General features: G+C 41.4%; 1 protein-coding gene across 4 annotated transcripts in view; it reads left to right on the forward strand.

Annotated features, from left to right (window-relative positions):
• LOC143038542 (uncharacterized) overlaps positions 1–25553 on the forward strand; it is a 181987-nt gene that overhangs the window by 17273 nt on the left and 139161 nt on the right. For all 4 annotated transcript variants that reach the window (XM_076207868.1, XM_076207865.1, XM_076207866.1 and 1 more), the window contains exons 6-7: positions 14059–14188; positions 14275–14429. In XM_076207868.1, the coding sequence (XP_076063983.1) occupies positions 14059–14188; positions 14275–14429 (285 nt within the window). The remainder of the gene's footprint in view (positions 1–14058; positions 14189–14274; positions 14430–25553) is intronic.

A 25553-nucleotide genomic window follows, 5' to 3' on the forward strand; every position in this document is an offset into this window, starting at 1 on the left:
TCAAGAGAAAAATAGGGGAGCCAAGGAGAAAACCTTTTGGGCTGTCAAATTATTGCTCATTCACAACCTTTCTCCACTCACACTCTATCCCCTGCCTACTTCCTTCCCTCCTCAACAGACATAACTGTTTTGCTCAAAGCCAATCTCGCCTCATCCATCCATCTCATTCTCAGTCCTCCCCTCAAGGTCCCTTCATCCACCTCTGCTTTCCACACTGTTTTTTGCTAACCTTTCCTCATTCTTTTTATATGCCTAACCATCCCAATAATATTTCATGCTCAACAGATTCCTGTTGTGTTCAAAGCCAATGTCACTCCATCCATCCATCTCATACTCGGTCCTCCCCTCAAGTTCACTCTAACCATCTCTGCTTCCCACACTTTTTTTGCTAATCTTTCCACATTAATTCTTTTTATTTGCCCAAACTATCCCAATAATCTTTCATCAGCCTAATCTGTCAGTACTCTTTCTATCCTTGATCTGCTCATCTCATTTCTCAATCTATCCATCCTCATAACCATCACCATACTTCTCAGACACTTCATTTCAAGCACATTTAAATTTCTCCTTTCTGCCTTTCTTAAATTCCAAGTCTCTCCCCTATACAGTGTTGTAGGCACAATCACCCCTTCATCATTTTCTCTTTGCATCCATTCCTAGATACCTATTTCTTGTGACACTTTTCATTCCTGCAAGACACTTACTCGCTTCCCTCACTCAGTGGTTTACCTCCATTCCCATTCCTCTATTCCTTGCCACATTTGACCCTAAATACTTAAAACTGTCCACTTCCTCTAACCTCTCTTTTAATGTTTAAGACTTACCTCCAACTTACTGTCACCCTCTCCTTTTGTACATCTCATCACTTAGCTTTTACCCACCTTTACTTTCAGCTTCCTCCTCTCACATACCTTCTCAGACTCCATCGCTAACTGCCTTAGACCCTCCTCTGACATCATCACAAATACAGTGTCATTAACAAACAACAAATGGCGCAGCCCCACTTCCCTCCAATCTCTTTATCTCTAATCACCTCCCAATTGCCTTTCCATTTACCTCCTGAACCACAAATGGCTCAACCCCACTTCCCCAAATGCCCTTCCATTTACTTCCAGAACCATCTCATACATGTACATGCTGAGAATGAGATGGATGGATGGAGTGAAAGGGACCCTATCCCCATAGTAAAATGGGAATGTATGTTGAGCTGGTAAGGGAGGAGGCCTGAGATGGGTGTGAATTGGGAATGATTGTGAATGGACTATAAATTGACAGCCCAATGTGATTTCTCCTTGCCTTTTCTATTTTCGCATGAGGGAATGAGGTAATGTGTAAATGAAACAGTGGGGCCCTGCTGCAGATGTGCTGTGTCTCACTGCATTGCTTCTGACCTGGGAAGTGGGTGATGGACAGGGATGCTCCAAGACTAGTGAACTCATTTTGCTGCCGAGACACCAGCTACAGGTTGAGTCCCGATTATCCGGGCTCGGATATTCCGAAATCCTGGAAATTCTGTAAAAAATCACCCTTAATTGATAATCCCTATAAATCCACAAAATTCATATAAATATCCCTAAAAAATCACCACTAAATCAATAATCCGTACACTATCCAGCAAAATCCGAATGAATATCCATAAAAATCACCGTTAAATCAATAATCCATACACTATCCCACAAAATCCATAGAATAATCTGAAAAATCAGCAGTTTAATGTTTATCCATTGTACCATACTAATGGGTGTTTGTGTCTACAGTTTACCCCTTCCATACGGTGACGCCTACATAGGCGTCATGAGGAGCAAGTGGGTACGCGAGGATGCCAATGTTGGCGTCTTGATTATATTTATTGTAGTTGTACCTGCGTGACCCCCATACTCTGTAAACTAGTTTCATCATATTTTCTATGGTTATCAAAATTCACGGGTCAAAGAGAGAACGATCGATACAGTGGTGACTATTTTTTATAATGCAAGTACAGTCGAACCTCGAAAGCCCGGACCCCGAATGCCCGGACCCTCGTATGACCGGTCGAAATTAACAAAGGGCGGACTTTTCGAGCAAAGTTCCCTATTTGTCCGGTAGGTGGCAGCGACGGCCGTACACGTGTACTCAAACCCGGCCCAGTCATGCTGCCACCAGGGCTGCCGTTTCGTAGAATTTTGTACCAAAACGTAGTAAAATAGCGGCATGTGGCAACTGCACAAGGACATAAGGAAATTTTTTCTACATATCAGCAGGCTGTTAAAAACATTAAAAAACTCAAACTTTTGTTTAAGAATCATAGAACTAGTTATCAAATAATAAATGGTACATCAAAACATGACTTTTATTGGTAATTGTGTTACTTATAAAATATTATACCCCAAAAGATACATCTTTACCTTGTAGAAAAAAATCTACGCTAAAGTTTCAGCTTTCTTTTAGCGATAATGATATAAAAAAGAAAAATTTATATCTCACTGAATATGTTAGGGCATGGGGGCTTTATATACATTCAAGAATAAAAAAACTAGAACCAACATTTTGTCAAAGTTTGACGAGTATATCTTACTATGAAAGTCTGCACACGCCCGAGAAAAATGTATGCCCCGGTATGGCAACACTCCCATTCTACACGGCAACCCTGGCCGCCACCACTGTCCCGCGTGCATACCTTCTGATATTTACAGTACGTAATAAAAAATACAGTACAGTACACTGTATATACAGTACATTTACATGCCTGTATTACAGTTATTATTACAGAATTATTAGTATCATAGTATTATTATTACAGTATTGTTATTATTACAGTGTTAGAGTATTATTCTTATGTGTTTCTATGCCATATACATTACCTATATGTATACCGCTACAAAAATCTACAGGTGTTAGGGCATGACCGGACCACCCTTCCCCCCAATTAGTCTGGGCTTTCGAGGTTCGACTGTATTATGACGCAATATCGTACATCTGGTAGCTAATGCTGCCAGCGAGATTTTGGCCCGGAGTGAAGGGGTTAACATTCCTGCCACTAGTTGGCGCTGTCGTTCATTTTTTACAACTGGGCTTCGTTTGAAAAGTGTAAGCAGTGTCATCTGTTAATTTTGGACATTTTTACCCGTGTTTAATGACAAAATGGCTCCAAAAAGAACAGCAAAGATGGATGGTGGTGCTAATAGTGCAGAAAGAAAAAGAGTAGCCATAACTATCACTCAGAAAGTTTATCTTTTAAAGAAACTTGAGCAAGGTGTGTCTGTGCATACCTTCAGTGAACAATACAATGTCAGCAACACTACTATATATGATTTAAAAAAAAACAGAAAGAGCAGATCTTTAAGTATTTTACCGAAATGGATTCTAAAAGGCAGATGGAAAAAAGAAAGAACATGAGAAAAGGTAAATATGAAGAGTTAGAGAAGTGTTTGTTTCAGTGGTTCCAGCAGTGTCGAAATGATGGTGTGTAAAGATTTCTGGTGACATGTTAACCTCTTCAGTATGGGCCAAAATCTCGCGGGCAGCATTAGCTGCCAGACGTATGATGTGTCGTAATAATATTCGCATCATAAAATATAGTCACCGCTTATATCGATCGTTCTCTCTTTCACCCGTGAATTTTGATAACCATAGAAAATGTGATGAAGACAGTTTAGAGAGTATGTCATTACGCAGGGGCAACTACAATAAATATAATCAAGACGCCGATATGGCAGCCTCATGTATCCATTTGCTCCTCATGCCGCCTACGTATGCGTCACCGTATGGAAGGGGTGAATGGAACAAGCTCAAATATATTTTGAGATGCTTGATATTGAAGGTACTTTTTCATTGTCTACTGGGTGGCTGGACAGGTTTAAAAAGCACCATGGCATAGAACAAAGTTGGGCTTGTGGTGAATCTAAATCTGCTGATTATGTAAAAGGACAAAAATATGTGGACACTTTTGCTGAATTAGTGGAGGAAGAAGGACTGTCTGCTGAACAAGTGTACAATGCGGATGAAATGGCATTATATTGGCGGTGCATGCCTTACAAAACATTAAAACACGAAGAGGAAATGGACGTCGCTGGCTTCAAGGTACCCAAAGATAGGATTACTGTCCTAACCTGTTCAAATGCTGCCGGTACACATCGATGTAAACCCCTCATGCTAGGAAAAAGCCAAAATCCACGTGCTCTGAAGGGTGTAAAGATTATGCCTGCATTATACCGTGCAAATAACAGAAAATGATGCTTGAGTGGTACAAGAACCATTTCGTCCCCCGAGGCTCGCGCCCACTGTAACAAGGCTGTGTTTGCTCCTGGCTGCAAAATTTTGTTAATTCATGACAATTGTTCAGGACACCCCCCTGCTGAACAAATGTTCAAAGACAATGTTTTTGTAACCTATCTGCCACCTAATTGTACCTCCCTCATCCAACAGCAAGACAGAGGAATAATTCAGTCATTTAACCCCTACCATACGGTGCCGCACACGTAGGCGTCATGAGGAGCAAGTGGATTCGCGATGCTGCCATATCGGCATCTGGATTATATTTATTGTAGTCGCCCCTGCATTTTTACATTCTCCCTAATATGCGCTTAATCCCATTCTCTATGGTTTTCAAAACCCACGGGTGAAAGAGAGAACGATCGATATAAGCGGTGACTATATTTTATGATGCTAGTATTATTACGACACGTCGTACGGCTGGCATTGGCTGGTGCCCGCGAGATTTAAGTCCCGGAGTGAAGTGGTTAAATCCAAATACAGGTCTATATTCATGCAAAAATTTTTGGTAGGAGTCATTGCAGGCAAGACTGTCAAAGATTTCAGAAAAGAATTTAAAATTAAGAATGTCTTGTACGCTGTTGCTGATGCATGGGAAAAGGTTCCTAAGAGTGTTCTTAAAAATTATTGGCATAATCTGTGACCCGCAATTATGTTTGATGATGAAGTTTGCACAGCTGACGAAACTCTCACTGACTTTGAGGGTTTTGAGGCTACCAATGTGGGGGACACTGTAGCAGACATTTTGAATTATGCAAGAGAACAGTGAGGTTGCAAGGAGTCAAAATGAGGAAAACTTAAATGAATGGATGGAGGTAGACACTGATGCACTTGCTCACCAGCTGTCAAATGAAATTGTTAAGATGGTAACAACTCCTGATGGAGGAAATGAAAGCAGTGATGAAGAAAAAGTAGATGATGGCACTGTACAAGCTGAAGATAAGATTTCCCTGGATGAAACCATCAAACTCATGGAGAAATTTATTGCTGCACTTGAGCAACAGCCATTTATTTCTGAGCAAGAAATTATGTGGATATACAGCCTCCAAGGAAAACTCAACAAAGAGGAGCCAAAATACATGAAACAATGGAAAATCCAGGATTTTTTAAGAAAATGTCTGCCCCCACACCACAGCCTCGGCCAACGTCACCTGATCCAGGACCTTCTAGTGCACTGGACCTACCTCTACCTAACCCTAGGAGCACAACACCAGCAGCATTGAACCCTACCCCAGAAACACCTGATGTGAGTTTACCTGGATTTTTACATGACGACACATCCAATGAAGACCCAATCCCTGATATCACCCTTGCTGCTGATAAAACTCCATCCACCACTATGTAATTCACCTTTGCAGTGATTGTGTGGGTTCTACAATTTTTGAGTGGAAGTACTATGACTCATTTCTGGGGTATTGGCTGCTTGTTATTATGGCAAAGTAGCATGCAGTCAATACTTTAGGGTCTATATGGGGCGCCCCTACGGACCAGAGCCACACATCATTTTGTCTATGATAGAGGAAAACTGTTCATAGAGAAATGATGACACTTTTATACTACGACTGTCCCTCCGTTATGCTGTCCCCCCAACCCCTTGTTGCTGTCCTGTACCATTTCTCTGAGTATTCTTTTTCTGTGGTGGGGGAAAAGAATACTGCCACCAAGTATTCCCACTTGGATCGTAAGAGGCGAGAAGAAAGGGACGGGGATTGGGACTAGGCATCCTTCTCCTTGTATCCCCCACAGGGCACATTCCTAAAAGTAAAAGCAAAGGCATAAGAGGGTCTGGAAGTTCTCGGACCAGCACCCTAAGGTTTGGGCCTTTTAATGTGCGTGGATGTGGTACAGATGAGAGTAAAAGGGAAGAGATAGGTAGTATATTTGTGAGAAGAAAGATGGATGTGTTGGCTTTGAGTGAAACTAAGCTGAAAGGGAAGAACGATTGTAAGTTTGGGAGTGTAAGTGGGAGGTTATCAGGAGTGAAGAGAGGGCGAGGGAGGGAAGGGGTGGCTATACTAGTAAGTGAAGAGATAGGTAAACTTGTAGTGGAGTGGAAGGAGGTTTCCTCAAGGATAATGTGGATGAAGGTGAAACTGGGAAACTGCCAGGCCCATATGCACTTACAGTGCATATGGGCCTGGCAGTGAGAAGAGTGTAGAAGAAAGGGAGGCCTTATGGATAGATTTAAATGAGTACATAGAGGGTTTAGTGAGAAGTGTAAATGTAATAGTACTGGGAGACCTTAATGCTAGGGTAGGAAAGGATCCAATTGATGGAGTGGTTGGGAAATGTGGAGTTCCAGGAAAAAATCATAGTGGAGAGTTGATGGTGGAAATGTGTCTAGAAAGAGAGTTGATGATAGCAAATACAGTGTTTCGAAAGAAATTCAAGCATAAGTACACATGGGAGAGGGTGGTGGAGGGAAGGGTGATAGATAGAGCTTTAATGGACTATGTAGTGGTAAATAGGATTATGATAGGAAGAGTTAAGATGTACATGTGCTAAGGGGAGAAGGTGGGGGAATATCAGATCATTTTCTGGTGGAAGGTAAGTTGAGAGTGGAGGACAGATTGAGAAAGAGGAAAGGGACAAAAGGTAGGGAGGTGCTTAGAGTGAACTCTTTAAATGAAGAGGAAAAGGAGAAGGAGTACAAGAAGAAGCTGAAGGAGGAGTGGGAGGGAGTGAAGGATAGAGTAGAGGTGGGTGTGGAGGAGGAATGGGGATGGTTCAAGGAGGGAGTCACAAAGTGTGCAAGGATGGTGTGTGGAACAAGAAGGACAGGAGGAAATAGAAGGAAGGGTAGTGAATGGTGGGATGAGAAAATGAAGAAGGTTGTAGAAGAGAAGAAGCAAGCTTACACAGATTGGTTACAAAATAGGACGAGGGAGTCATATGAGACGTACAAAGAAAAGAAAAGAGAAGTAAAGAAAAAGGTAAAGGAGGCAAAGAGGAGAGCAGATGTAAAATGGGGTAAGAGTATGACAAAAAAATTTGAAAGTAATAAAAAGATGTTTTGGAAAGAAATTAAAAGAGGAAGAGGAGGCGAATCAAGTAGAGAAGGAAAGGTAAAAGGTGCAGATGGAGAGATGATAATGGAGAAGGCAGTAAGGGGAAGATGGGCAGAATATTTTAGGGAGTTGCTTAATGTGAAGGAGGATAGGGACGGAAAGATAGCTGCAGTGGGAAATGCAAAGAAAATGAGAGTGATGAGTGAGGAAAATGGAGGAGAAATAAGGAAGGATGAAGTGAAGGCAGCAGTTAAGATGATGAAAGCAGGTAAGGCACCTGGTCTGGATGGATGCCATGCAGAATGTCTTAAAAAAGGAGGTACAGTGATGGTGGACTGGTTGGTGAGGTTATTTAATGTTTGCTGGAGAGAAGGTAGAGTGCCAGAGGACTGGAGGAGTGCTTGTATAGTTCCACTTTACAAGGGAAAGGGAGACAAGTGTGAATGTAGTAGTTTCAAAGGGATTAGCTTGTTAAGTGTAGTTGGGAAGGCTTATGGGAGGATCTTGATTTGAGAGGATTAGGAGAGGAACAGAGGGAGTAATTGGTGAGGAACAGTGTGGATTTAGGACAGGTAGAGGTTGTGTAGATCAGATCTTTGTGGTAAGACAGATATGTGAGAAAGCTATAGGAAAGGGGAAGGATGTTTTTTTTGGCTTTTATGGATCTGGAAAAGGCTTACGACAGGGTAGACAGAAAGGCACTGTGGGAGGTTATGCGGATATACGGGATAGGAGGAAAGCTTCTGGGAGCTGTCAAGAGTTTTTATGAGAGTAGTAGAGCTTGTGTCAGGATTAGAAATGGAGAGAGTGAGTGGTTTGAGGTAAAGGTGGGACTTCGTCAAGGATGCGTTATGTCACCCTGGCTGTTCAACTTATACATGGATGGGGTGGTGCGAGAGGTAAATGCAAGGGTAGTGGGCAAGGGATTGGAGATCGTTAAAGAAAATGGAGAAAAGTGGGAGGTGAGCCAGCTGTTGTTTGCGGACGACACTGCGCTTGTGGCAGGATCGGAGGAGGCATTGAGGAAGTTGGTGACAGAGTTTGGGAGAGTGTGTGATAGAAGAAAGCTGAAGATAAATGTGGGTAAAAGTAAGGTGATGAGATGTACAAGGGGTGAAAGTAGCAGTAATCTGGAAGTGAGCATTAAGGGAGAGCAACTGGAGGAAGTGGATAGTTTTAGATACTTGGGTGCAAATGTGGCAGGAAAAGGTGCAGTAAATGTGGAGGTAGAATGTAGATTGAGAGAAGCGAGTAAATGCCTTGGTGGATTAAAAAGTGTAATGAGGAATAGAAATTTGGGAATGGATGCTAAGAGGAGACTGTATGAAGGAGTAATTGTGCCAACAGCACTGTATGGAGCAGAAACATGGAACATAAGAGAGGAAGAGAGAAGGAGCTTGAATGTGTTTGAGATGAGGTGTCTGAGAAGTATGATTGGGGGTTACTAGGCTAGATAGAGTGAGAAATGAGGAGGTGAGGAGGAGAACAGGGGTGGAAAGGGAGTTGGGAGATAGGATTGATGAAAGAGTATTGGAATGGTTTGGACACATGGAAAGAATGAGTGAAGAAAGACTAGTAAAAGAGGTATGGAAGGCAGATGTGGAGGGAGTGAACATGAGGGAACGTCCTAGGATGAGATGGATGGATGGGGTGAAGGGGGCTTTGGGGAAGAGGGGAATGTCTGTTGAGAGAAGCGAGTAAATGCCTTGGTGGATTAAAGAGTGTAATGAGGAATAGACATTTGGGGATGGATGCTAAGAGGAGACTGTATGAAGGAGTGATTGTGCCAACAGCACTGTATGGGGCAGAAACATGGAACATAAGAGAGGAAGAGAGAAGGAGTTTGAATGTGTTTGAGATGAGGTGTCTGAGAAGTATGATGGGGGTTACTAGGCTAGATAGAGTGAGAAATGAGGAGGTGAGGAGGAGAACAGGGGTGGAAAGGGAGTTGGGAGATAGGGTTGATGAAAGAGTATTAGGATGGTTTGGACACATGGAAAGAATGAGTGAAGAAAGACTAGTAAAAGAGGTGTGGAAGGCAGATGTGGAGGGAGTGAACATGAGGGGACGTCCTAGGATGAGGTGGATGGATGGGGTGAAGGGGGCTTTGGGGAAGAGGTGAATGTCTGTTGAGGAAGGACGGGAGAGGACAGAAGACAGGGGTGAATGGAGAATGGTTGTATATGGATGATGTTGTGATGCATGAGGTGGGATGGGGGTTGAGGTAGTATGTGTAAGCAAAATTTGAAACAGCCCGAAGGGATTTCTCCCCGTCTTCTCCTTTTATGTATGGGGGGATGGAGAGGGGGGGGTCGCCGATTTAATAATGAAGCGGCCTTGGTGTGGATGTGCTGTGTCTTGCAACACTGCTTCTGACCCAGGGCAGTGGACAAGGTGCAGGGATGACCCGTCATCCAGGAGGTGCTAAGATAAGAGGAAGGTGGAGGGGTGTGGAGTGTATTCAGGGATGGAATGGGTGGGAATGATTTTATGTCTTTTCCTTTTTGGCTACCTCCCTTATAAGGGGAAAATAGGAGGATAGGGAAGGAAAGATTGCTGCAGTGGGAAGTGCGAAGAAAATGAGAGTGATGAGTGAGGAGAATGGAGGAGAAATAAGGAAGGATGAGGTGAAGGCAATTGTTAAGATGATGAAAGCAGGTAAGGCACCTGGTCTGGATGGATGCCATGCGGAATGTCTGAAAAAGGGAGGTACAGTGATGGTGGACTGGTTGGGGAGGTTATTTATTGTTTGTTGGAGAGAGGGTAGAGTGCCGGAGGACTGGAAGAGTGCCTGTACAGTTCCTCTTTACAAGGGAAAAGGGGACAAGTGTGAATGTAGTAGTTTCAGAGGGATTAGCTTGTTGAGTGTAGTTGGGAAGGCTTATGGGAGGATCTTGATTGAGAGGATTAGGAGAGGAACAGAAGGAGTAATTGGTGAGGAACAGTGTGGATTTAGGACAGGTAGAGGTTGTGTAGATCAGATCTTTGTGGTAAGACAGATATGTGAGAAAGCTATAGGAAAGGGGAAGGATGTTTTTTGGGCTTTTATGGATCTGGAAAAGGCTTATGATAGGGTAGACAGGAAGGCAATGTGGGAGGTTATGCAGATATACGGGATAGGAGGAAAGCTTCTGGGAGCTATCAAGAGTTTTTGTGAGAATAGTAGAGCTTGTGTCAGGATTAGAAATGGAGAGAGTGAGTGGTTTGAGGTAAAGGTGGGACTTCGTCAAGGATGCGTTATGTCGCCCTGGCTGTTCAACTTATACATGGATGGGGTGGTGCGAGAGGTAAATGCAAGGGTTGTGGGCAAGGGATTGGAGATGGTTAAAGAAAATGGAGAAAAGTGGGAGGTGAGCCAGCTGTTGTTTGTTGACGACACTGCGCTTGTGGCAGGATCGGAGGAGGGATTGAGGAAGTTGGTGGCAGAGTTTGGGAGAGTATGTGATCGAAGAAAGCTAAAGATAAATGTGGGTAAAAGTAAGGTGATGAGATGTACAAGGGGTGAAAGTGGCAGTAGACTGGAAGTGAGCATTAAGGGAGAGCAACTGGAGGAAGTGGATAGTTTTAGATACCTGGTTGCAAATGTGGCAGGGAAAGGTGGAGTGAAAGTGGAGGTAGAATGTAGATTGAGAGAAGCGAGTAAATGCCTTGGTGGATTAAAGAGTGTAATGAGGAATAGACATTTGGGAATGGATGCTAAGAGGAGACTGTATGAAGGAGTGATTGCCAACAGCACTGTATGGGGCAGAAACATGGAACATAAGAGAAGAAGAGAGAAGGAGTTTGAATGTGTTTGAGATGAGGTGTCTGAGAAGTATGATGGGGGTTACTAGGCTAGATAGAGTGAGAAATGAGGAGGTGAGGAGGAGAACAGGGGTGGAAAAGGAGCTGGGAGGTAGGGTTGATGAAAGAGTATTAGGATGGTTTGGACACATGGAAAGAATGAGTGAAGAAAGACTAGTAAAAGAGGTGTGGAAGGCAGATGTGGAGGGAGTGAACATGAGGGGACGTCCTAGGATGAGGTGGATGGATGGGGTGAAGGGGGCTTTGGGGAAGAAGGGAATGTCTGTTGAGGAAGGACAGGAGAGGACAGAAGACAGGGGTGAATGGAGAATGGTTGTATATGGATGATGTTGTGATAGCATGAGGTGGAATGGGCGGGTGGATGGGGGGTGAGGTAGTATGTGTGAGCAAAATTTGACGCAGCCCGAAGGGATTTCTCCCCGTCCTCTCATTTTATGCAATGGGGGGACGGAGAGGGGGGGTCGTCGATTTAATGAAGTGGCCTTGCTGTGGATGTGCTGTGTCTTGCGACACTGCTTCTGACCCAGGGCAGTGGACAAGGTGCAGGGATGACCCGTCATTCAGGAGGTGCTAAGATGGGAGGGAGGGTGGAGGGGTGTGGAGTGTATTCAGGGATGGAATGGGTGGGAATGATTTTATGCCTTTTTCTTTTAGGCTACCCCTCTTGTAAGGGGGAAAAAGCCTTGGTATATGTATGTATGTATGTATCTTAGTAACCAATAGAAAATGTGATCTGTTGATTTTATTTTAGGAAACTAAAAGCTTTGATGAAGATTGTCTTGTTAACATATTACTATATGTCTAAAAGTTATACTATACCGGATTTTTCTTTGTTAATATCCAAATTTTGTAAAAGAGTTCAGGTAATTGTATTGCTAAAAGCTATAGTTTTACCCTTTAGAGACATAATTCAATAAGATGATTTAGAAAAAATATATGTATTGTATAAACAAAAATAATTTATATAGAGAAAGAAGTTTCTGAGTTATAAGCCTAAATGTGACAAAAATACTGTTACTGAGACATTGAACTACAAAGATAAAAATAAAAAATTCACTCTCTGTATGATAAAGCTATTTTCACTATAGGTGAAAAATGTATTGATACTGATAAATTGGATATCATAAATGAAGTGCAGTGCTTTGTAATTTTTTTTTTTTTCACATTTACATTACTTTATCCCAAATTTTTTATTGGGTTTTACCAGGGCATTAGAAATGGAGAGAGTGAGTGGTTTGAAGTAAAGGTGGGACTTCGTCAAGGATGCGTTATGTCGCCCTGGCTGTTCAACTTATACATGGATGGGGTGGTGCGAGAGGTGAATGCTAGGGTAGTGGGTCAGGGATTGGAGATGGTTAAAGAAAATGGAGAAAAGTGGGAGGTGAGCCAGCTGTTGTTTGCGGACGACACTGCGCTTGTGGCAGGGTCAGAGGAGGGATTGAGGAAGCTGGTGGCAGAGTTTGGGAGAGTATGTGATAGAAGAAAGCTAAAGATAAATGTGGATAAAAGTAAGGTGATGAGATGTACAAGGGGTGAAAGTGGCAGTAGACTGGAAGTGAACATTAAGGGAGAGCGACTGGAGGAAGTGGATAGTTTTAGATACTTGGGTGCAAGTGTAGCAGGAAAAGGTGGAGTGAAGGTGGAGGTAGAATGTAGATTGAGAGAAGCGAGTAAATGCCTTGGTGGTTTAAAGAGTGTAATGAGGAATAGACGTTTGGGAATGGATGCGAAGAGGAGACTGTATGAAGGAGTGATTGTGCCAACAGCACTGTATGGGGCAGAAACATGGAATATAAGAGAAGAAGAGAGAAGGAGTTTGAATGTGTTTGAGATGAGGTGTCTGAGAAGTATGGTGGGGGTTACTAGGCTGGATAGAGTGAGAAATGAGGAGGTGAGGAGGAGAACAGGGGTGAAAAAGGATTTGGGAGATAGGGTTGATGAAAGAATATTAGGATGGTTTGGACACATGGAAAGAATGAGTGAAGAAAGACTAGTAAAAGAGGTATGGAAGGCAGATGTGGAGGGAGTGAACATGAGGGGACGTCCTAGGATGAGGTGGATGGATGGGGTGAAGGGGGCTTTGGGGAAGAGGGGAATGTCTGTTGAGGAAGGAAGGGAGAGGACGGAAGACAGAGGTGAGTGGAGAATGGTTGTATATGGATGATGTTGTGACTGCATGAGGAGGAATAGGCGGGGGGGTGGGGGCCGGGGTAGTATGTGTGAGTAAATTTTGACGCAGCCCGAAGGGATTTCTCCCCGTCCTCGCCTTATATGCAGAGGGGGACGGAGAGGGGGGGTCGCCGATTAAATGAAGCGGCCTTGCTGTGGATGTGCTGTGTCTTGCGACACTGCTTCTGACCCAGGGCGGTGGGCAGGGTGCAGGGATGACCCGTCATCCAGGAGGTGCTCAGATGAGTGGGAGGGGTGTGGAGTGTATTTAGGGATGAAATGGGTGGGAGTGTTTATATGCCTTTCCCTTTTTGGCTACCTCCCTTGTAAGGGGGAAAAAGCCTTGGTATATGTATGTATGTATGTACCAGGGCATTACCCCTGGGGCATTACAGAACAGTGATTCATGTTGGGGTTTTGTTTTACTAGGGATGAGTCACTTCCCAACATTTATCACAATCCCTACTTGTATAATGATCCACACTAAAAAAAGAAAGAAAAAGAAAAGTGTTAGCAACAATTGAGCAATACACAGTGAATTGTTACTGTGTTTCTTGCTTTCATATCTCACTGTCAGTATATGTTGACAGATATACAATATACCCTTTTAAAATTTTATATGAATAAGAAAACATCAAATGTAAATGTCAAATAGAAAACTAATTTTACTCCATGTCCCTTTGAACAGGGATATTGCCTGGTTGAGATACTTTTTAAGAAAATGAATTAAAAATAGTAAACAATGCCATATAACACTATTTTCAAAAATTTAAATTTCTAAAGTACTGACATCCTTAAGTAACCTGTTAACCAATCATCTTTTTAGGGAAAAATCCTTCGCACTCACATTGCCATAGTGCATTGTGAAGACAAGCCCTTCAGATGCCATCTTCAGGGATGTACTCATGCTTTCAAAACCAAGGGTTCATTAAAGAGGCATCAGAGAAGACATACAGGTAATAAAAGAATGAAATGGAATCTAACCAGTGAATAGATTGTGAAAAGGAGTAGAAATTTGAAGTACTTTTATTAATGATTTCAGATGAGAGACCATTTGAATGTATGGATTGTGGACGCTGTTTTCGAGAATCTGGTTCTCTCTTAAGGCATCAGCAGTCACGAACCTCTTGTGTTTTAAAGAAAGATTCCCAACTTCCATTGTATGGTAGAACTATGCCAGTTGCTGTTGACGAAAAGGTAATTATTTTAGAGTTTTCTGTTTGATGTATATAAGTATTTCTGATATTGTAGGCCATATGTATTTTCAGTTTACAGTCATGTCCTTTTTCTTATATCCTAAATAGTGAATGGCATTTAATTTTTCTCTATGGAACATAAAAAATCTTACATATAGAGGACCCAGATAAGATAACAAAAATATTGACTGAAACACAACAATGATGTCAGCATAGCATTGACTTGGAAACAAACACTATATACCCTAAATGCAAACACCACACAAAAGACATACATACATGCTTGCATACCAAAATGCCTTTTCCCCCATATAAAGGGGTGGCTGAATCAAAGGATACGCCCACCTCATATCCATCCAAAACCCATTCATAGCCTGTCCCATTTTTAGCACTTGGAGGAGTAAAGGTCATCCCTGTCTCTTGCCACACCACTCAGATTAAAAGCAATGCAATGAGACACATTGTTTCCACAGCAGAGCCCAACAACCAGAATTGGTTTAACCCAGCTGCCTCATTGTATGGTGACACTGCCCCACACATACACACACATTCACTCCAAAATTTTTACTTAGTAGACAAGAAGCACATCCTTTCAGACTGCATCATTTCCTCATCCATTCACAAGTATTCCACTCTCATGTTCTTGCTTGACAGACATTCCTCTTGAATCCTGTACCTCTATTCCCCCATCAATCTAAATCATTCTTAAGTTTTCTCTCAAGCTTACTAGATCCTTTCTGCTTTCTATACTCTTTGCTTGTCTTTTTTTACTTATTCTTCCCATATGCCCAAATCGTCTCAGTACTCTTTGATCTAGCCTATCCAAGAGCTCTTTTACCATCCCTGCTCTCTGCCACAAATACACTTTTCTCATCCTATACATCTTTGTAAAACCTACCATAATTCACAAGCACTTCATCTCAAACATGTTTAGGCTTTTTTATTCTGCTTCCTTCATATTTCAAGTCTGCTTTATATAGTGCCATGGACACAAAAATTTCTTCTATAACCCTCTCATTGCATTTATTCCCATTTACAATCTTGCCATTGTATTCACTCCCAGGTAAATTTCTGATAACACTTTTCATAATTCCCAAACATTTAATTATCTTCTCTATTCTATAATTCACCACTGCCATTCCTTCATTCACCATCACTTGTGACTCCTCATAGAACTCTCCATTTCCTCCAGCTTTTCACCCTTAAACTCAGCTCCAACCTGCCACCATCATCACACTACCTCTTGTCACTTTACTTTAGTCCACATGTACTTTCAGATTTCTCCTTCCATTCACCCTCTCAAACTCAGTCACTCTCTACTTCAGTTTATCCTCAGGCTCAGGTACAAGTGTATTGTCATCTGCTTACAACTGATTCATCTCCCACTTCCCTCCACTATCACTAAAGAATTCCAAGCCCCTGACAAGCACTTTTTTTTACCTACCTTACCACACTATCCATATGCACATTGAACAGCTATGGTGACCTTACACAACCTTGGCACATCACTTCAAACCATTATTTCATTCCATTCCCCCCACACTCAAGCTACTCATGTAAAGGTTCTTTACTACATTCAACAAACCTTCCCCCATCTTGTACATCCACATCACAGTTAATATCACCTTTGTCAACCCACTCATGCACCTCCAAATTCATGAAAGATAAAAAAGAGATCCTTACCTTTTACCAAAAACTTCTTGGGTACTTATTTTACTACTTCTCTCCATTATGTATACTTGTTTTACTACTTGTCTCTATTTCTAACCATTTCCAACCCTCAGTCCATTACCCCATCCATGCACACATTGAACAACTGTGGCAACATGGCACAGCCCTGATGCAGCTCCACCTTTACTTCAAACCACAAGCTCTCTCCATTTCCAGTTCTAACACAGGCTTTACTACTCTTGTAAAAATTCTTGACTGCCCTTAAAAGCTTTCATCCAATCCCATATATCTGCAGTACCTCCCACAGTGCCTTACTGTCAACCCTGTCATAAGCCTTCTCCAAATCCATAAAGGCTGAAAAAACATCCTTACGTTTTGGCAAAGCTTTCTCATTAATCTGTCTTATCACAAAAATTTGATCCATGCATCCTCTACCTTTCCCAAACCCACAATACTCTTCACCTCAACCCCCAAAAGACATACATATACCAAAAGGCCTTTTCCCTCTAAAAGGGTGGCCTAGTCAAAGCATACACACCCTTCACCCATTTCTCCTGCACATAAAACTCACCTGTTGTCCCTTTTATCTTCTATCAGAAGATACAGAATATGTAATTTTATAGTGACCCTCATCAGTTTACCAAAGACAACAAGATAATTTTTTACTCAGAAAGCTCTGTGGACCAACCTGGGGAATTTTGTTGGCCACATTGAGGTAGTGGTCTTGTGCAAGGAAAACCTGTGGGAATAGATTGATTAATTTTACATACAGGTTCAGAATCCTTTATCCAAATTGCTTGGGATGGGAAATGAATCAGACTTTGGATTTTTCAGTGTATGGAATACTTCTCTTTCTTTTCAGTATTATTTGTAGAGGTATCTATAGGCCTTTTTAACATTTTCAACAAATTTTCAAAAAACTAAACTGGATTATTTAATGCATACACATAAGTGTTGCTGTGACAAGTGCTGATAGAAATTGGTGCCAACTTAGCTGGGCTGAGCAATGCCTACCCCAAGTAGGGCAAATGAGGTCAAATTACAACAGGTATTTCTCATTAACTTCTGTGCATCATTCTTAGCATAAAGCTTCAACGCTTTATCTTGTTTCATGGGTCATACATAGTGGTTGGTCCAACACCAAACTCCTGAGTCAGGCATTTTACATTTACACCAGTGTTGAGTTTTTAAACAACTTAATTTTTTGTGATATAGGTTAACATTTCTTCCTATTTTTCTTCTCACTATTATCCATAAGGGTGTATTTATTTACCTAGTTATATTTTATGGGGAGAGGAGCTATGCTTGTGGTGTCCCATCTTCATATTTCGTTTTATCTAGAGTTTAAAATTTAAATTCGTGTATCATTTTTGCACACACCACATTCTCATGTAATCTGTTCCAAACATCTGTTATCCTGTGGGGAAAGCTGTTCTTTTTCAGGTCTCTTCTATAATTGTCTTTCTTGATTTTCTTTCTGTGTCCTCATGTATCTCTACTATCCCATTTTATTAGATCTTCTCTATCAATAATTTCTATGCCTTTCATGACTGCATGAGGAGAAATGGGCGGGGGGGTGGGAGGTGGGGTAGTATGTGTGAGTAAATTTTGACGCAGTCCGAAGGGATTTCTCCCCGTCCTCTCCTTGTATGCAAAGGGGGACGGAGAGGGGGGGTCGCCGATTGAGTGAAGCGGCCTTGCTGTGGATGTGCTGTGTCTTGCGGCACTGCTTCTGACCCAGGGCGGTGGGCAGGGTGCAGGGATGACCCGTCATCCAGGAGGTGCTCAGATGAGAGGAAGGGTGGGAGGGGTGTGGAGTGTATTTAGGGATGAAATGGGTGGGAGTGTTTTTATGCCTTTCCCTTTTTGGCTACCTCCCTTGGAAGGGGGAAAAAGCCTTGGTATATGTATGTATAAATAGTTATCAAGTCTCCTCTCTCTCTCTTCTTTGCTATAATGTCTGTAGCTCAAGTTTTGCCAGCCTCTCCTCATATGATAGTTCTGAGAGCGTTGATGCCAATTTCGTAATTGCTCTTTGTATTCTTTTAAGTTTTGTTATACATTCTTTTGTACTTGGTGAACACGTTGTTGCTGCATACTCCAATTTTGGTCTTATCAAAGTGACCAGTATTTTCTTCACCATTTCTTTGTCCAGGTATGTAAATGCCACTTTGATTGATCTTATTAAACCCTTCCATACGGTGCCGCACACGTAGGCGTCATGGGGAGCGAGTGTATTCGCGAGGCTGCCATATCGGCGTCTTGATTATATTTATTGTAGTCGCCCCTGTGTTTTTACATTCTCTCAAATGTGCCCTGAATCCCATTCTCTGTTGTATTCAAAATTCGCGGGTGAAAGAGAGAACGATCGATATAAGCGGTGACTATATTTTATGATGCGAGTATTATTACGACACGTCGTACGGCTGGCATTGGCTGCTGCCACTGAGATCTAAGTCCATGACGCGTACGTGTGCGGCACCGTATGGAAGGGGTTAAGTTATAAGTTTCTCAATTTTTTTTTTATGTTTCTCAGGAGACATATTCATAATTATGACTCCTAGGTCCTTCTCATTTTCTACTTTTTTAATTTCTTCCTCTCCCAATGTATATGATCCCACTATTCTTTTTTTCCTTCTTCCAAATTCCATTATACTACACTTCTTAATGTTGAATTCCATCTCGCACTTCCTACTCCATTCCCATACTTTATTGAGATCGGTTTGCAGTAATTGATGAGGAACAGTGTGGTTTTAGGACAGGTAGGGGATGTGTAGATCAGATTTTTGTGCTATGACAAATATGTGAGAAAGCTATAGGAAAAGGTAAGGATGTTTTTTGGGCTTTTATGGATCTGGAAAAGGCTTACGACAGGGTAGACAGGAAGGCACCATGGGAGGTACTGCAGATATATGGGATAGGAGGAAAGCTGTTAAGAGCAGTCAAGAGTTTTTACGAGACTGTATGAAGGAGTGATTGTGCCAACAGCACTGTATGGGGCAGAAACATGGAACATAAGAGAGGAAGAGGGAAGGAGTTTGAATGTGTTTGAGATGAGGTGTCTGAGAAGTATGATGGGGGTTACTAGGCTAGATAGAGTGAGAAATGAGGAGGTGAGGAGGAGAACAGGGATGGAAAGGGAGTTGGGAGATAGGGTTGATGAAAGAGTATTAGGATGGTTTGGACACATGGAAAGAATGAATGAAGAAAGACTAGTAAAAGGTATGGAAGACAGATGTGGAGGGAGTGAACATGAGGGGACATCCTAGGATGACGTGGATGGATTTGGTGAAGGGGGCTTTGGGGAAGAGGAGAATGTCTGTTGAGGAAGGACAGAAGACAGGGGTGAATGGAGAATGGTTGTATATGGATGATGTTGGGATGCATGAGGTGGAATGGGCAGGGGGATGGGGGGTGAGGTAGTATGTGTGAGCAAAATTTGACGCAGCCCGAGGGGATTTCTCCCCATCTTCTCCTTTTATGCATTGGGGGACAGAGAGAGGGGGTTGCCGATTTAATGAAGCGGTCTTGCTGTGGATGTGCTGTTTCTTGCGACACTGCGTCTGACCCAGGGCAGTGGACAAGGTGCAGGGATGACCCGTCATCCAGGAGGTACTAAGATAAGAGGGAGGGTGGAGGGGAGTGGAGTGTATTCAGGGATGGAATGGGTGAGAATGATTTTATGCTTATTTTTTTGGCTACCTCCCTTGTAAGGGGGAAAAAGCCTTGGTATATGTGTGTATGTAGTAGAGCTTGCGTTAGGAATAGAAATGGAGAGAGTGAATGGTTTGAGGTAAAGGTGGGACTTCGTCAGGGTTGTGTTATGTCACCCTGGCTGTTCAACCATTACATGGATTGGGTGGTGGGAGAGGTGAATGCAAGGTTAGTGGGTCAGGGGTTGGAGATGATTAAAGAAAATGGAGAAAAGTGGGAGGTGAGCCAGCTGTTGTTTGCTGACGACACTGCGCGTGTAGCAGGATCAGAGGAGGGATTGAGAAAGTTAGTGACAGAGTTTGAGAAGGTGTGTGAAAGAAGGAAGCTGAAGATAAATGTGGGCAAAAGTAAGGTGATGAGATGTACAAGGGGAGAGAGTGACAGTAGGCTGGAAGTGAGCATTAAGGGTGAGAAACTGGAGGAAGTGGATGGTTTCAGATACTTGGGTGCGAATGTGACAGGAAAGGGAGGAGTGAGGGTGGAGGTAGAATGTAGATTGAGAGAAGTGAGTAAATGCCTTGGTGGATTAAAAAGTGTAATGAGAAATAGACATCTGGGAATAGATACTAAGAGGAGATTATATGAAGGAGTGATTGTGGCAACAGCAATGTACGGGGCAGAAACATGGAACATGAGAGAGGAAGAGAGAAATAGTTTGAATGTGTTTGAGATGAAATGTCTGAGAAGTATGATAGGGGTTACTAGGCTAGATATAGTGAGAAATGAGGAGGTGAGGAGGAGAACAGGGGTGGAAAGGGAGCTAGGAGATAGGGTTGATAAAAGTGTATTGGGATGGTTTGGACACATGGAAAGAATGAATGAAGAAAGACTAGTAAAAGAGGTATGTAAGGCAGAGGTGGAAGGAGTGAATATGAGGGGGGTGTCCTAGGATGAAATGGATGGATGGGGTGAAAGGTGCATTACAAAAGAGAGGAATGTCTGTTGAGGAAGGACAGGAGAGGACAGAAGATAGGGGTGAATGGAGAAAGATTGTGTATAGATGAGACTGTGATACATGAGGGGGAGTGGGTGGGGGATGGGGGGTGAGGAAGTATGTATGAGAAAAAATTTGACACACCCCGAAGGGATTTCTCCCTGTCTTCTCCTTTTCTGCATGAGGGGACAGAGAGGGAGGGGTCGCCGAATTTATGAAGCTGCCTTGCTGTGAATGTGCTGTGTCTTGCGACACTGCTTCTGACCCAGGGCAGTGGACAGGATGCAGGGATGACCCATCATCCAGGAGGTGCTAAGACAGGAGGGAGGGTGGAGGGGAGTGGAATATATGGGAAATGAAATGGGTGGGAGTGATTTCTATGCCTTTTTCTTTTTGGCTACCCCCCCGTGTAAGAGGGAAAAAGCCTTTGGTATATGTATGTATGTATGCTTTGCAGTGATTCACAATCTTCTTTGGTATTCACTCTTTTCAACATTTTTGCATTGTCTGCGAAGAAGCTCATATAACTTTCAATTCCTTCATCCATATCATTAATATATATAGCAAACATTATTGGGGCCAGTACTGTTCCTTGTGGAACTCCACTAATCACCTCACCCCAATTGGAAAGTTTGTCTTGTATCATCACTCTCATTTTTCTTTCATGCAAGAAGTCTTCCATCCACCTAAGTAGCTTGCCCTGTATTCCTCCCACAGTTTCTAATTTCTTTAGCAATTTCTGATGTGGCACCTTATTAAAAGCTTTTTTCAGGTCTAGAAATGCACAATCAGCCCATCCCTCTCTTTCCTGTATTATATCTATTAGTCTTGAATAGAAACACATCAGGTTTGTGACACATGATCTTTCTTGTCTAAATCCAAACTGCCTCGGATTTAGTACATTGTTTTTTTTTTCCAAATGCTTTACCCATCTAATTTTGGTAATTCTTTCACAAATTTTTGCTACCATACTTGTGAGGGAGACTGGTCTATAGTTTGTAGGGTCTTCTTTGTTTCCCCCCTATATATTGGTACTATATTTGCTCTTTTCAATCTTCTTGAACTTTTCCTTCTTTCAATGAACTGCTTCTTAGACTATGTATTTTGTATGTTAGTTCATTCCTGCATTCTCTCAAAATCTAGTTTGCCATTTCATGTGGACCATGCGATTTTCTGACATCGAGATTACTCAAGGGATTCATTATTTCATTCTTTGTTACTCCTATTTCTTTCATAGGGGGGACTTTCCCCTCCCACTCAATATCTCTCAGTTCTATGTTCTCCCTCATAAACACTGATTTAAAATGCTTGTTCATAATTTCTGCCATTTCTATTTCCTCTGTGTATTCAACTCCTTGTCATAGTTTCCCTAATTCTTGTTTGTTTTTCAGTTTGTTGTTTAAAGATCAATAAAATAGTTTTGATTGATCTTTACATTTTTCTATGTCATCCTTTTCATGTTTTCTCTTTTCTTCTCTGCGCACTTGTACATATTCATTTCTATAATCAGTATGTATTTCCCTTTTTTTTTTTTTTTTTTTTTTTGTCTTTCCTCCATTTTATCCAAGCTTTATCCCTTTTATCTTTTAACTTTCTACATCTTTTGTTGTACCAACATTTTACATATCCTTTTTCTCGTTTTTGTCTTTGAACATACTTTTCCACACATTCCTTATAAATTGTTGTAAAAATATTCCATTTCTCTTTTAATGTTGTTTCCTCTTTGTATATCCTTTCCCACTCTGCTTTTTTTTTTTCTTCTAATTTTATCAAAATTTGTTTTTCCATACATCACTTCCCTTTCTATATTCGTTTTTTCTCATGTATTTTTCTTCATTTGGTTCCAGTTCTACTAATTTATGGTCACTTTTACTTATTGGCATCTTATATTCAATCTTGTCCACTATTTCAGGTTCTGATGTAATTATTAGATCTAGTCTCAATGGCTCTTCCTCATTTCTATACCTAGTATTCTCTTGTATCCATTGCATCATTGTATGTTCTATAATCATAACAAGTAGTACATTTTCCCATAGGTAATCTCCACCCTTCACTGTCTTTTCTTCCAACCAGATTTCTTTACAATTAAAGTCACCCATTATAATCATTCTTCCTCCATCATCCATTATCTTATTTAGTGTTATCTTTGTGTCTTCTAACATATATTTGTGTTCTCTCTCTTCCCACGAAGCCATTTTAGGAGGCACATAATTTACCATAAACTTCCTGCTCTTCTTGTCCCTGTCCTCTATTTCCATCATGATCATTTCCACTCTATTCTTTCCATATGTAACATTCCTCACATTTATATTCTTCTTAGTCAGGAACATAACTCCACCACCTTGTTTTACTTCTCTGTTTCTAATCCAATAATTATATGTGCTGGTGTTTGTTTTGTGATCAAGTGTATTGATAAAACTTTATCAATACACTTGATCACAAAACAAACACCAGCAAATTGTACAAAACACTCAACAGCATAACACTATCCAACACTAACACTACACGCTCTCACGCAGCAATAATCACAACAACAGATAATCTACCCTCAAACAGACAACAAGCAAACGCACTCATACATCATTTTGCACAGACGAGCCATCTTACATCTCACCCTGACGACCGACGCACCATTCGACGTAAGAAAGACTTCCCCACAGACTCAGACTATGCACCCTTCATAGACAGTCAGACAAAACTCATAATGCATAATCTCAAGCACTCATCTGCCTGTGGCCCTGATAACATAAGCAACATCCACCTAAAACACATTGGACCACAAGGTATACACGCACTCACAAACATTGCAAACTACAGCTATTCACACAACACTATACCCGACATCTGGAAGCATGGTAAAATAATCACCATTCCAAAACCGAACAAAGACCCAACAATCCCAACATCGCACCGCCCAATCACACTTCTCTGCACCCCCTCTAAAGTCATTGAACGCCTAATACTTAAACTTGTCGCACCATATATTCCCCTTGCTGACTCACAACACGGTTTTAGGCCACTACACTCCACAAACACTCTTCTGACAAACCTCACACAAAGAATTTTAGATGGCATCAATTCAGATAGGCCCCACCACAGAACACTTCTTATAACATTGGACATTAGTAAAGCTTTTGATGCTATCCCCCGCCACAACCTAACAAATAAAATATATAACACAGACATGCACAATAACACCAAAAGATGGCTGGCCAATTATCTGGCAGGCAGGAATGCTCATGTGTCATATAATGGCCAATCATCGCACATAAGAAACATTAAGAACGGAGTACCACAGGGCTCAGTTCTATCCCCCACATTATTTAATCTATACATGCATGACTTACCCACACCAGACACCTCAGAAATACAAATCTCTTCCTACGCAGACGACATAACAATCACATGCACACATCGTAACACAGACAAAGCTGCAGAAATAATCCAGCCTTACCTTGACACACTCAACACATGGTTCATCACAAACAGACTCAAAATAGCTCCAACCAAATCTACAGCAACACTTCTCACCAACTGGACAAAAGAACACAAATACATACCTCATCTCTACATCAACAACACTCTAATACCACACACAAACACACCGAAAATTCTTGGTGTAACATACGATACATCCATGTCTTTCAAACAACACCTCACAAACATAAAAAACAAATGCACACCTAGACTTAACGCACTTAAGTCAATCACTGGAACAACATTTGGACAAAACAAAGAAACTAATATAACAATATATCAATCACTGGAACAACATTTGGACAAAACAAAGAAACTAATATAACAATATACAAACAATGCATAAGCTCAGTGATGAATTATGCGAGTCCTGCATGGGCTCCTAATCTCAGTGAGACACACCACAACACCCTTCAAATCATACAAAACAAAGCCCTAAAAACAATTACAGGCTGCACAAATACAACACCTACAGACCATTTACACCATGAAACAAAAGTCCTCAAAGTCAAGGACCACCTCGACATGAGAGGCACACAAACACTTGCTGCAGCCACCACAAACACATCACACCCGCTACACTACATAGCAGAACACCCACACACACCAAGAAACATTAAAACTACACCCAAAGACCTTTATTACGCACAGATACAAAGGATTACAAAGGCAAAGCATGCCGACAGGAGACCTTTTGATCCATATCTAGGTCGGATGCAAAAAAAAAAAAAAAAAAAAAAAAAAAAAAATCATATTAATAATAAATTAAAACTATAACAATGTAAATAACAATTAAAATACATAAATAAATGCATTGGTATAGTTGAATAACAAACAAACAGGTAAATAGTAAATGATAATAAATTGACATATAACTAATAAATGAAAATCAGACAGACAAATTATAACAAAACAAAAACAAATAATATAACATAAATTATAATAATTACAGCATCTTACTTAGGTATTTATCTAAATGATTCTTAAAGCTTCGAACTGAACTACATTGCACTACCTGTGCAGGAAGTTTATTCCATTCATTAACTACACGGTTGGCAAAGTTGTTTCTACCTACTTCCAAATTGAATCTATTTCCGGACAGTTTGAGACCATTGTTTCTTGTCTGATTCTCATTCAATGTGAAAATTTTGTCACTTTTGATGTTGTCAATTCCCTTTAGAATTTTAAAGACCTGTATCAAGTCACCTCTGAGTCTACGCTTTTTTAGGGAAAACAGATTCATGCGCTTAAGTCGATTTTCGTATGATTTATTTTTGATATTTGGAATCAGTTTTGTGGCTCGCCGTTGTACCTTTTCCAGTCTGTCAA

Source organism: Oratosquilla oratoria, chromosome 24 (genome assembly GCF_046742065.1).
Source record: "Oratosquilla oratoria isolate Oo_2021 chromosome 24, ASM4674206v1, whole genome shotgun sequence".
Taxonomy (NCBI): domain Eukaryota; kingdom Metazoa; phylum Arthropoda; class Malacostraca; order Stomatopoda; family Squillidae; genus Oratosquilla; species Oratosquilla oratoria.